This window comes from Carassius auratus, chromosome 20 (assembly GCF_003368295.1).
Source record: "Carassius auratus strain Wakin chromosome 20, ASM336829v1, whole genome shotgun sequence".
NCBI lineage: Eukaryota > Metazoa > Chordata > Actinopteri > Cypriniformes > Cyprinidae > Carassius > Carassius auratus.
In genome coordinates this window covers 20,608,781-20,623,051 of record NC_039262.1, presented here as the reverse complement: position 1 = coordinate 20,623,051, position 14,271 = coordinate 20,608,781, and the positions used below count along the sequence as shown (strand labels likewise).

The following is a 14,271-nucleotide window of genomic DNA, read 5'->3' as shown; positions in this document are numbered from 1 at the left end:
TTGTTGAGATCCATTTCAGCAGATCATATTTTCACATGTTTGTGACATGCCAGAGCGAATGGATTCAGTTCAGCCTTCGGTCGACAGACTGAGGACGCTTGTTCTCCTTAAAATGCAGTGAATGTTTGCTGGCTTCAGCCATGTGATGTTTTTACAGCCTATTTTCATGAACGCGAGGGAAATAAAGCATGAAGTCCTGCTTTGCATCTGGCCCGTCCCACAATGCCGTGTGGCGTCTGGTGTCTGTAGTGTCCTAAACAGTCCTCTCTAATGACCTGAGACTGAACTCCCTTCCACAAACACACACCGCTGCTGTTGTTTTCCAAATGTACAGCGCCACCTAGTGGCTTTTCTCGTTGATACACACAGTCTGTCTGTTAGGTTTGTCAGTGTTTCCTTCAGACAATGGCCAATTTGTGCTCTCTTGTGGAATCAAATGTAGTTATAACTCATGATCAACCTCTTACTAATAATTTTTTAATTTGTCTTCTGTTTACACTAACAATGTACAGCAGTGTTTATAGATGCATTTCTAGAGAATTTGGTCTTTTTATGCCATTTTCGACTCATCATGTGTCGCTATTCATTTTGTGGTGAAACTGACATCTTAATCATATTACAAAAAAAATGCCAGATTTACTGGAATTGACACGCAATAAAATTGTATCCTGTTTACAAGTGGCATTTCTCATACTACTAAGTATTAGTATTTATTTAGTTCAGAATTGATCAGTTGATCATCATTTATATCCATTTGGGAATTTTTGAAGCGTCAAAATTGTCATTTTATATTTATTCCCTATTAATTTCAGATTTATTTCATATAAGAATTTTTTTTTTCTCTTTTATTTAATTTAACCAATTTTTTAAAATAGTTTTTATTTTAGCTAATGACAACTCAAGTAGCGAAATATAATTTATAAATAAAATAAAATAATATAAATAAAATATATTGGTGCAAAAAACGGTTGTCGTGGAAAATGATGGTACAAATTGATAAATCATTTTACAAAATTAATATTTAATTGTTTTAGGTTCATTTAATATATAAACCAATTAAATATTAATTTTGTGAAATGATTTATCTGTAGGTGTATATATATGTATGTGTAATTATTGATATTCTTAGTGTTCAGTGGATTACTGGGTGACCAGGGGAAAACAATAAAATCTGCTGAAAAGTTTGAAAATCTAAACAAAAATAATACAAAACCCTGGTAAACGTTTTCAAAATAGTTTTAAAATGATAAAATATAAATCAAAATCAAAATTGAGAACATCTTTTAATTAGCTTTTATCAAAAACGAGCCCTAGCTGTAAACTCCAGATATACTGCTGTATCTGCTGCTTCAGACTCCTGGAGTGGTTTGATAAAAGACATGTCTGCTTTGGTAACGTGTCTTCTTCCTCTCTCCTTCTCTTTATCCTTCTCACAGCAGGTTTTGTTCAGCAGAGGATTTGGAGCGAGTGCAGCGGAGGACGCAGAAGAGCCGTCGCCATGTGCATTTGACAAATACCCGGTAACTGTATTCTGCATGTGTGTGTGTTCATTTAACACTATATAAAAGCATTAGTGCTCTTGCTTTTTGCTGTGTATGTGTGTGAAGCTGTGATTAGGATTAGTCTGCAGTTTGGCCATGAAGTCAGTCGCAGTCTCCGCAACACCTGTTTCTACAAACCTTAAACCACACACACACACACACAGCGTAGCACCTGTTCACTCATGCTGTCGTTGTCGGTTCCACTGCTGTCTGAACACCTGCTGTTGTTTCACGTGTGAGCAAATGTTGACAGCAGTGTTTTGATAGTGAGGCCAGCAGTCGACGTCGCTCAGCACCTTGTTCTTTAGTGTACGGTTACATCGCTTCACCAAAACATTAGATTAGCAGCACACAACTAATCTACACCAGTGTGTGTGTGTGTGTGTGTGTTTCAAAGGTGAGGAGTGTGTTGAGAATTGTGTTCATTTGAAATCATTCTGTGACGAACAAACAAACAGCACTTGTGGAATATTGTAAAAAAAAATTGTTTCGATTTAAAAAAAACAAAAATCTGGGTTACAGCGCACTTCTAATGAGAGATTTGGGCCAATCTATAAACATAAAATATTTTCAGTAGTGTAGCTGCAACACAATAAACTTGGATGCCTAAAAACATACAGTAACCATAAAAATAATGAGAACAAATGACAAATAATTGGAAAATGAAATGTTGCCTAAAAATCGATGTAAATAATTTTCAAACAAATGGTGTTGATTTAGTTATTATTTATATGTACTGTTATAGTTTTATAAGTGTTTTTAAATTGTCTTTTATTTTTATATTTTCAGTGTCCGTTTTAAGTTCATGTTGTGGCATTGATTTTTGAGTGTTTTGAATATTTCTTTTTAGACTGATTTTATTTCGAGTGAGTTTTTTTTTTCTTTCTTTCTTTTAACTGTGAGTGTGATGCCTAAAACATTTCAAATAATCATCAAAATGTCAAGAATATTCTATTCTTAAATGCTCCTTAAAGGGGGGGTGAAATGCTCGTTTTCACTCAATATCCTGTTAATCTTGAGTACCTATAGAGTAGTACTGCATCCTTCATAACTCCAAAAAGTCTTTAGTTTTATTATATTTATAAGAGAAAGATAGTCTGTACCAAATTGACGCCAAAGTTCAAATTTATCAACTCGGGCAGCAGACGCGAATTCGCATCAAACGTTAAATGTACAAAAAGCACCATTCGCGCTTAACGCGCGTTTCGCGCGAATGAGGCGAATTTGCGTCTTCCGCGCCGCGCTTAACGCCCCATTCGCGCCGCGAGACCTCCAGACGCTCGTAAACGCACTTTTGCATTGCCTTAACATTGAAATCATTCGTGCCAGACGCTCTATTCGCGTTTGGTGTGAACACAGCATAAGAAATAAACTATATGCAAATCCGGCGTCAAACTGGGCCTTGTTTGTAAAACAATCATCTTCGAAATGCAGGGAACAAACAAAAACACTTGCACAACTCCGTTGATGCTCTGTAAAAATAAACTCCATCCACTGGTCCCTTAATGCTGTTTTTTTTTTTTTTTGGTAATCTGTGCAGGGTTGTCTTACCCTGGCAACCAAAAACACACTTTTTTGTGACAATTCGCTCTCGCTCTGGTCAGTGAATGTCTGTGCTCTCAGTGCTATATGGGAGCGCCTGCTCTTCCGGCAGAAGTGCCCTTAGGACCCATATAAGGAAATTCCGCTCCATCTAACGTCACACAGACCCATACGCGAAAAAAAAAAAACTTTCCGAAACTTGTGACAAACGAGAAGGGTAATTTTTGAAACTTTGTCCATGTTTAGCATGGGAATCCAACTCTTTAACAGTGTAAAAAACTCAGTATGCATGAAATAGCATTTCACCCCCCCTTTAAATTGTCCCCATACTTCCTTTGTAAGAGTTTTTATATATATTATATAATACGATTCATTTTTACTGGACCTGGAATATTCTTTTTAAAAGTACAAATGTTTCATGTGGTCACACAAGCTGCATGTGTAGTAAGCAACAAATCTGTTAAATATACTCTCAGATGGAGTTTAGGATGTCATCTGTCTGAAAAAGTGCATTTGTTTTAAAAGAGGAAAAGAAAAAAAGAAAAGAAAACGGTAAAGTTAAATTTGACCTGAGTTGTCTCAGAGCATTATGAATCATTTTTCTCATTAAATCCCCGGCCAACACAACTCTGAGACGGGGATTTGCTGATGCACTTGACTGGAAAGCATTGCTAAAACAGCACTAAAGCTTTTCAAAGCCTCTATAAATCCACAGTCAGGAGCTTCATCCAAATAAAGGAAACACCGTCACTCCCGTCCCGTGAGAGATTATGGAACTAAAGTTCATTGTAACAGAGTTAGAATGTTTTTTTTTTTTGGGGGGGGGTTTGTGTATGTAATTGGAACTGATTTCTTGTGATAAACCCGAATCCTGTTTGAAACTCTGCCAAGGACAAAATAGAGATGCCTTCCAAAAAAGATAATTCAAAAAGAAAAAGAGCGTTTTCTGTCCGTCTCACTCTCAACCGTTGGATGAATGTGCTGCTGATGACTGAGAGCAGAGGCTAAAGTGGACCTTTCTGGCATAAATGAGAAACATTGTGTTTGGCGATAATGAAAAACTGTATTTCAACAAGCACTGAAGTGGGAGTATTATAGTTTTGGGTTGGTTTATGGAGCCTGTGGATCCGAGCAGCTTGCAGTCATTTTAAAAAAAGACACTAGATTTGTGCATTTAGTATTCGCCAAAGCCCAAATCCACTGTAACGTGTGTGTTTGTGTGTGCAGGGGGCCGTACGGGCGAGCTGATGAGGATGACGATGGTGAGTGAGCTCTTGCTGTAGAGTCTGATGGTTTGGTAATAATGGACGTCCCAAATGGCCAGCCCAGCGTCTCCACCTTCACGACCCCGGCCTCAGAGGTCAGTGAACACACAGACGCTGCTTTGTGTATGTCTGATGTGTATGTGTCTGATGATCCTGTCACTGTGTCCTGCAGAGGAGCAGCAGTTCTGAGTCGCTCAGTGAGAAGGGCCCCTCGGAGCTCAAGAGTTTTGACGCTGTGGTGTTCGACGTGCTGAAGGTCACGCCAGAGGAATATGCAGTAAGTCAGAAAAACCTTACTACTGCTATAATACTGTTATACTGTAAAAGAGTATATACTAATAATAACGATAGTAATAATTATATGTATTATTATTATTATTAATAAACACTTTTATTTTATAGTACAGTGTTATAATTGAAATACAACATTTTTAATAATAATATAATTAAAAAAATTACTTTTAATAGACTTTTATTATTAGTAGTAGTAGTAGTAGTTAGGGATGCGCCGGTACTAGTATCGGTACTGAACGGTACCCGGGCAAATTACATTTGGAAGTGATCATCCCTATCACCTTGAAGTGGGGACTTTGGAGTGAGTAGGGCATGTGCGTACCATTAAGTAGTCGTTAGGAATGCACTTTGCAAAAGGAGAAATATAATTTCCTCATTATCTTCAGCTGGGATGTTCCTGTGACGGCAGATTCCCTGATGGTCATCGACATAAAAACAATATACATTTAATGTTTTAAAAAGTTTTATACGTATATATTCGTTTTTATATATTATATAGCATATTTTAAAAACTTATTTAAATATAAAATGTATGTTTATTTGCAACGATTATGCTAACAACAATAAAAAAAAAAAAAATAAAAAAAAAAATAAACATTTATAAAAGTAAATTTAAATTTAAAGTAAAACAGCGACATCTGCTGACAGACACATGCTGCGCTGTCACAGGAACATCCCAGCTGAAGATGATGAGGAAATTATGTCCCTCCTTTTGCAAAGTGCATTCCTAACGACTACTTAATGGCAACCCATGCCCTATTCACTCCAAAGTCCCCACTCCAAGGGGATAGGGATGATCACTTCCATTTGGAATTTGCCCAGGAACCGTTCGGTACCGATACTAGTACCGGCACACCCCGAGTAGTAGCAGTATTGTTAAACACTTCTTTTATTTTACAGTACAGTATTGTTGCAGTAGCATTATAATAATAATAATAATAATAATAATAATTCATTCTTATTATTATAAAGGAAATTATACTATTGCAATAATACTATTATACTGTAAAATACTATATAATAATAATGATAAAATATTTTGTTTTATTGTTATTATCATTATTTCTACTACTACTACTACTACTACTACTAATATTATTACTAATAATAAATTCTTTTATTTTATAGTATAGTGAAATTATTGCCAATGTAATATTTATATTACATATTTATATATAAAAATGTATCATTTAGGTAAAATATTTTAGTAATATTTTTTTTTTTTTTAAGTATTATTATTATTGGTAGTAGTAGTGGTAGTATTGTTAAATGCTTCTTTTTATTTTACAGTACAATATTATTGTAATAGTAATATAATGTTAATAATGATAATAATAATTATTATTATTATTGTTTTTGTTTTTATTATTATACTGAATGGGGAAACAGCTGATTTTTTTTTCTTTTGACCCTCACTCCTCACTTGACTGAAAATGTAGCTCAAAATTAAAAGACTCAAAAAAAAAAAAAAAAAAAAACTTTTGAAATGGCGTGATGGAAAGTAAATTATGACATTTAATTTTTGGGGTGAATTATTCATTTTACATCCTCAGGTTGTCCTGAATATAATGTATGTACATACATATGTTTTTTGATACAATCACTAAACCCATCACACACACTAGAATGAGGGGCCCAATAAGCTCCTCTGTGTTTGTCTTTATAAAATCTGGCAAGGGGCAACAGACGAAAATTAGCCATTGAGGCTAACTCAGGCTTAACAGTATTTTACTGTTGATTAATGAGATTAATAAAATAAAAGTAAATAATGTTCTCTTGTCTCTTGTGATTTGTAGCAATGGCACAGGCACCTGGTGTAAACACACACACACACACACACACACAGAGAGAGAGAGAAGAGAGAATAGTAAATACTTCAGTACAGTTTCAGTAATAATTCATGATCATTCGGCAGATAGTTGTGCAGGCAGCGATTCTCTCAAGAGTTGAAATGAAACTCCAGAGTCTGAGCAAGGCCATCAAGCTCTCCTCTCTCTGGTGAAACAAGGACTCGGTTTCAAATGAATCTCCCAGCTGATCTCTCTTCTGAACTCGAGGAAAAGACACACAGCCGCTTGTTGACTCACACTTGCTTTAACCAAGCTGTGGCCAGTCACTCGCAGCATACTTTTATTTCTCCTTGTAGGCCGCTTATGATGGTACAAAAGTTTTTTTTTTCACCACAAATCTCTCATAATTAGTTTTTTAGGTTCATTTACTACTTTCTTTATGGTCCTGAGAATGAAATCAAACAGGCTGTTTTTGGGACTGTACCTTAAATTATATATAATCTCTTCACGTGTTGAAAGACAGAGTTCACAATATTGATTATTAAATTTAAATCAAATGACTAAATTAGGACTGAACTGATTCATCTCTGACTTGCAATCTCTCGATTCAGTTTGATTTGGATTTGAAGGGATGATGAGGGCAGTAACCCATGTAACCCTTCACCCATGTTTCCTTCAGCTTTATAATAATGAAACACCCGAGCTGCTATGAAAGGCAAAACTAGATTGTAAATTCTAGTCAGATGTCCAAAACCAAGCAAAGTGCAATAAATGCGTATGACATATCTGATAGTGTCACCAGAGGACGCTGTCTGCGTTTCTAATCTCTGGATGCCTGATGTAAATGCGATGACCTGATTCTGTACACGTCTGCCTGAAAGTGTCTTTATCTAGGGTACAGAGTTTCTTTCTGTGCTTTATTTATTTATGGCCCAGCCCATTAACCTATATACAGTACATCATCCCAGTCGCAGTCTCAAGCCGCGTGCTGAAGTGTGTTTTACTTATCCACACGATGACCTCACACGCAACATTGATGCATGTGTGGAAAATGTGTTGTGAATGGCCACCGAGCAGTGGACAAAAGATGATTTATTATTCATGTGTCTGTTAGACGGTGTGTAGAGCATTCACTCACTCTCATGTCAGGATGGATAGTGAAGTCGAGTCTGGTTTCAAATAAGCTCATAAATACAGAAACTCTCCTGTGATAAACATCTCAAAGGTAGCATCTACGTCACGTCTATTGAGAAAAATAGTGCAAGTGAAGTACTTTCTTCTTTTAATCCAAAAAGAATGGGTGCCAACAGTGTCTTCCGTCATATATGTGACATTTCTAATGTTATATTTTGTGTGCTGATGTCATCTGTGTTGTCCTGCAGGGTCAGATCACTCTCATGGATGCTCCAGTGTTCAAAGCCATCCAACCTGAGGTAAGTCCACTGTTCATCATAGTATGTGCTAACTTATGTAACTTAGAGAGTGTGTGTGTGTGTGCTCTTGTTTTTGTGACACATCAGGACACAACTCTGTTATATATATATATATATATATATACAGGGCTCTGTATATATACTCAAACGGAGTGTAAGCTTCCCAGCTCAAGCTTTAGTGCTTTACTGTCAAATGTGTATGAACAAGAACTTAACATGTAATATAATTAGTAACTGCACTTATCGTTCAATAGACTTTCACACGCTGATATAGAAGAAAAGTTGATCACAGTTTCCATATCATGGTGTGCTTTTTTAGTAGCTGGTTATGTTCATGCTTTGAATCACTCACTTCACTTCAGGTGAGGTCAGAATGCTTAAAAATATAATGTTGCTGTCACTATTTCAGTTAGCAGCCAGCTGGTGAGTAACGTTTTATTTACCTGCCAGAAGCATATTTTTCTCTCATTTAGTTCTTTCAGAATGTTTGTTTTGGTCAGGGTTTTCTGAAGAAAGGGTCCCCTTACCAAGTGAGTTTACTGTGTGACTGACTCACAGGGCTGCTGCTGACCGAAGCTCATACTCTCACTGTCAGCCATACACACGGTGTTCAATTTGGAGTTCAGTAAAACCAGCCACTAGCAATAAAACAGCTGGTGATTTTTTTTGGACCTGGTTTATGTGTGGCTTCCTCTGTAACCATTCCAGGGTTTCCCAGCAGAGGCCAGTAAAAGCCCAGTGAAATGTCTCGGTTCTTTAGACTCTTCATCCACTGCTTCCGTTGGACTGAGTGTGTACTTTAAAACGCCCACACCTGATAAAATACTACACTGAAAAAAATAAATATTTAGGGATTATTTAGCTGTTTTATTTGCTGTTTATTAATAGTTCATAAGGTAGTTGTTAAGTTTAGGGTATAGGGTAGGATTATGGATGTCATGCATTATATGTACTTTATAAGCACTAATAAACAACAAATATGTTAATAATATACATGCTAATAAGCAACTAGTTATTAGTGTGAACTGGACCCTATACTAAAGTGTTACCATATATATATATATATATATATATATATATATATATATATATATATATATATATATATATATATATATATATATATATATATATATATATATTTGTGACAAACAGCACATTTCTTCCATCTCTCAATAAAATGACATATGCCTAAGAAAAAGAAAAATCATAATTACAATTTTGTTACAGATATTTTTGCCTTAGTAGATAATTAGATAATAATTCACCCTAAAATAAAAATGGTCATAATTTCTCAAACCTTTTGGACTTATTTATTTATTTTGTGGAACATAACGTAAAAGTTGATACTCCGTGTTTTTTGCTTTGTTTTATTTCGTTTCGTTTTGTTTTTGTGTGTTTTTGTTTGTTTGTGTGTGTGTGTGTTTTGCATTGCTGTGCTTTTGTTTTACTATTTATTTTGTTACGTATTTTTCATTTTGTTTCATTTTGTGTTGTCCACATTTTAAAATAAAGGGGACCAAAATGCTTTGATCCTCAACATTCGGAAAAATATTTTCCTTGGTGTTCTGCTAAAGAAAGCAATTCATACCAGTTTGGAAAAATATGAGGGTAAATAATGACCGATTTTCTTTTTTTTTTCTTTTTTTTTTGAGTGAACTGTCCCTTAAATGCGAAGAACATTTACACGTGTGATGGCACATGGATGGGAAAAAAACAGTGATGAATATCTACAAAAGACTTGGCGACCGAACCTTAGAGGCGGTACGTCTTTAGAAGAAACCCACAGCTATATGGAGTACCAAATAAATATCTGTGCGGTTATTTTCCTTATTGACATCTGGGCCTTGGTCAACATTCACTGCCCTCCATGACCTCCTCCCTCTCTCTGCGCTTTGAATGATTTATTATTTTGATTTTTATTATGTTTTATCCACCGTCTGTAAGGTCAGGCTTTCAGCCACACAGACTGATTTATATAGTATTTGATGAGGCACATTGAACACTAATGTAGCATTCTTTTCTGATTAAAAGAGACAAAATCATGACGACTGAGGGGAACTAAATGTTATATGATTTGTTTTATGTGTTTGTGGGAAATTACTGTGGCTGGCGTGCATTCTTTTGTCATTATTTATGGTAATTACAGTAATTTGTGTAATTAGGTCTACTGTTTTGTGTCGTTGAGCGGTTTGATTGATAATGCAGCGGCATTGTTTGGCTTTGATTGTCTTGGCAGGAGTTTTTTGGATGCTTGTTTGGAGAGGAGAGGGTGACATTACAGGTCGCCTCTTTGAAAAGACTAGGTCTGGTTCTCTGGAAGACGATACGGAGCTAACCTCTGATTTTGAAAATGTCTGGGACTGATTAAGTGAGCGGTTTGGCCAACATGTGTATCAGTGGACAAATTATGTGTATGTGTTATGGTTCTTTCTAGATCTTCTGGATCTGATCTGGTTTTCCGTCTCATTTTGTGTGTATCTGGCAGTTTTAGTGTTTTATGGAAGGGATTTGTTGAAGGATTATTTGCAGTTTTTTCTGAATCCAGTTGTGTCGTTGTGTAACATGAGAGTAAAATGCAGAGGGTGACGTAATGTGAACATGAATGTCAGGCTACTGCTTTATCACGCACTGTTGTTTCTGATGTTACACATTATAAAGTTTGTGTGTTAGTGCTAGGATAAAAGACCTATTGTTATTTTGACAAAAAAATTTTTTGTTGTTCTGGTAATGGTTGGGTTTAAAGAGGTCATATTATGCTTCAAAAAAGATTTGTTCAGGATCTGGACATCAGACAAGACAAAACCAGTAAAACCCATTACAAACAAGGCATTTGTTGCATCCAGTGGGGACTTAATTACTGATTATAATGTGTTTTTACATTGTGTATCGCGCTGCGTACACATAAAACCATGTCTGCATTTGTGATCTGAGAAAAAACAAGCCTACTCTACACTGCTCTGACTGTCCTTGCAACGTTTGAACTGCCCAACTTTCTAAAAACAGCCATTGTGCCACATACGCATTGCACGCCACTGGTTCAGGAAACAGTCCTCATCCTCCATAAAATGTGCTGCAAACATATTAATATTTGGGTCGAACTGTTCTGGATCAGGGTTGAAATAAGTTTTTAATTTTATTAATAAAATGAGTTTAAAATTGTAAATTTCATATATTTTACTACACCACAAAGTAATTTTTTTCCCAGCGTATTATTCATTCATTCATATACTGATTTATTCATTTATTTATATATTTATTTTGCTTTTATTGTTAAGTGCGAATCACACTTTTCCTTCCCCCTAAAAAATCACAGAAAAAATCGGTAGCTTTTTTTCTGTTAGACAGTACTTTCCTAAGTTCTTTTTGAGAAATGCTGCAAGGTTGACCAGACTTTATGCCTGTAGTCAAAAGTATATTTCTGCGAGATTCTTCACACTAATAAAGTTCAGATTAAGTGTGCAGCAGACCCATCCATATGCAGTTTGAGCAGTAATTTGAGCATACGGCTGTAATGCAGACCAGAGGCTTTTGTACATGCATTAAAACACTAAGACTTCATGAAATGTCTTTTTAGAGAGATGCGTGTAGAATTACGTAACTTTTTCCAACCTACATGCATGCAAACATCTCTGGTCTGTTCTCTGTACCACCCCATTAGCCTTTTTTACAGGCACTCATTATAAGCACGCTCTGACCCATAATGCCCTGGGTGGAATGGAGAGGTTTGTTTGATTCGAGTGGAATAACGCAGTGATATCAGTGATCTTGCAGTGCTGCCCGTTATTATTGGTTTGCTTTAATTAATGGCAGTTTTTATCAACTCTGCAGATGTTGCTAAAGATTTTTTTTATGAAGTAGCTATATTAAAGCAGCTTGTGTTTCAGCAGAGGCTGTTAAACACATCATAACAGATTTTTTTTTTTTTTTGAGTGGACTGCAGTTCATCGAGTTTTCTATTGTCTGTGTGTGTTTCTTCGCAGGGGAGGTTAATTGTTTTTGAGGCTCTGGAAGCAGGAGAGATTTCGATGATTTGTGCTCTGCTGAACTAAAGTGAAATGTGTGTGAGAGAGCGAGCGATAAAGAAGCAGAAGTGGCTCTTTGTTATTCAGTGACATCTTCAATCTGAAGGTTACTTGGCCAAAAAGCCTAATGAGAATTTTTAGATAGTTTACCCAAATTTTTTTCAACATTTGTTGTTAGAAACCAGTTTGTTTATCTTCTGTGAAACAGAAAAGTAAGTATCTAGCAAAATGCACAGGCTGCTCCTTTCCATAGAATAAAAGCATAGTGACCAAGTCTCTAAATAGGCACCACAAAAATATTATTAAAGTGGCACATGACTAATGAACAGAGCCACATGAATGGTGCACATGTATGTTCAATTGTAAAACGGTCCCTGTTAGTTGCTCTGTAATGCTTCTGTGAGCATTAGCAGAGGAACCGCTGGGTTTCTCTGGCCTTCATGACTATGATGCACATTATCGTTCAGTCTGGCCGGTTTTGGCTGGGACAGAGCAACAAGTTGCATACATACTATCATGAAGAATGCTGGTAGGGTCTCGGAAAAGACCACTGTAGATACATGTGAGCCAGTTACAAACTAGCTGCACAGATCACATGGCAGTCTGCCCGACACATGGATGTGATGCATAACATGAGAGATTATCTTAAAACCTGGAATCTGTCTTCATGTTCTGCTATACAGGAAATGCAAAAAAAAAAAAAAAAAAAAAAATTGTGGTCAAGGGCCCAGTAATCCTGAAAACCATAAGGTTTTCACATTACAAGAAATGGATTCTTGTCTGTTATATAATACGTTTTCATACACATTTCTGCTAAGACATTTTTCCCTCTCTGTTTCATTTCTTTAGAAATGAATTACCAGTTAATATTCAGTTTTTTTAAGATTTTATATATATATATATATATATAATAAGCTTATTTTGCTAGGAAAATGAGAAATTCAGCATGACATCACTTGCTTACCAATGGAACTTCTGCAGTGAATGAATCACCCATCTTCCCTTATTCTGAACCCTTTTGTGCAATTTGTATAGTAGCATTTGCTTGGCGGGATTCCATGTGATCCAGGCTCTATAGAGCTGTTGAGATTAATGGATGATACATATGACATGTTCGGTTTCTCTCTTGTGCTGTTTTTTACCAGGCACAACCTCTCAGAGCAGAGAGAGCGAATCACTGGAACACAGTTTCCAGGAAAAGTGTTCTGTTTTAGATTTATATTCTTCAGGTGAGGATCTATTTCAAACACACATGCAGAAATTGCTGTTTTTTTTAAGATGTAAAAAAGTATGTTCTTAGTTATCTGGCTTGAGCTTGTATGTTTTGTGATGTCAGTTAAATTATTGAAAGAAGTTCAAAGAACCACTCCACAATAAATTCTGCCATTATTTATTTGTCTTGATGTCTTCCCAAACCTGCATGCTTTAATTACATTTTTTTTGGTTTTCTTGAAAAAGCATGAAAACCTACCAAATATTGGATGATGGTTAGATTTTGCCATAGTAGGGCCTTTCGCACCGCGTGAACCTTTTCATAGTACCAGAAATATTTGTGGAACTACCCATTTTTTGGCGTTTTCACACTGCCGGAACTGGGTGCGATTTTAGTACCGGACTGCTTTTTTGAGAACCAAATTAGCTCCTACTCTGGAGCAGCGTGTAACCAGCACAACTGGTACAACCTGTGATGTAAATATACATTAATTGGCCAAACGTGTTTGAAAACGCCCTCACCCACCCGCCGTCCGCTACTGATCCGCGGCTGTTTAGTCCACAAACACAACTTTGTCCATTATTTTGATTTCAAATCATGTAAAAAAAAAAAATTATTCAGCATTGTGATACTCCTTCATCACAGTACTGTAACAATCTTTCATAGACATTGATTTAAACTCAAATATAAACAACGTATTACTCATGTATTTGACTGCTAGGTTTGTATAATAAGTTGCTGAAGCAAGTGGCAACACATTTAAACACAACATTAGCCTACTTTTCTTGTAAGGATATCGCAAATATTTAAAATTAAAACTCACCACTGACAGAAACAGTCGACTCTCATGCCTTTTGCATTTAAATCTTTATTACAAGAAATCCAACAGGTCTATAATTACTTTGTTTTTCTGCCTCTTTAAAAGTGCATATACTATTTCTAAAGGTGCTCTTTTTCTTGTTTTAAACCTAGCCAAAACCCATGTGTTGCTTGTGGAACAGAATTAGTATACATTTACTGTGAAATGACTGCATTTTCCGTGTCAATCCATGTAAATTTTTTACAGCGAACAATGCGCTGTCACTTTAATTCAGCGCATGCAGCACAGCAAAAATAGACTCGGTACATAAACAATCGCTGCACTGCTGCAGATGCGCCGCTCATGTAA

General features: G+C 36.0%; 1 protein-coding gene across 3 annotated transcripts in view; it reads left to right on the top strand.

Moving 5' to 3' along the window:
- LOC113121152 (ras-specific guanine nucleotide-releasing factor RalGPS2-like) overlaps positions 1-14,271 on the top strand; it is a 112,767-nt gene that overhangs the window by 40,694 nt on the left and 57,802 nt on the right. For 2 of the 3 annotated variants that reach the window (XM_026291413.1, XM_026291416.1), the window contains exons 2-5: positions 1,437-1,520; positions 4,311-4,443; positions 4,521-4,625; positions 7,815-7,865. In XM_026291413.1, the coding sequence (XP_026147198.1) occupies positions 4,387-4,443; positions 4,521-4,625; positions 7,815-7,865 (213 nt within the window). In that variant the 5' untranslated portion in view covers positions 1,437-1,520; positions 4,311-4,386. The remainder of the gene's footprint in view (positions 1-1,436; positions 1,521-4,310; positions 4,444-4,520; positions 4,626-7,814; positions 7,866-14,271) is intronic. The other variant, XM_026291415.1, reaches the window with a different exon arrangement.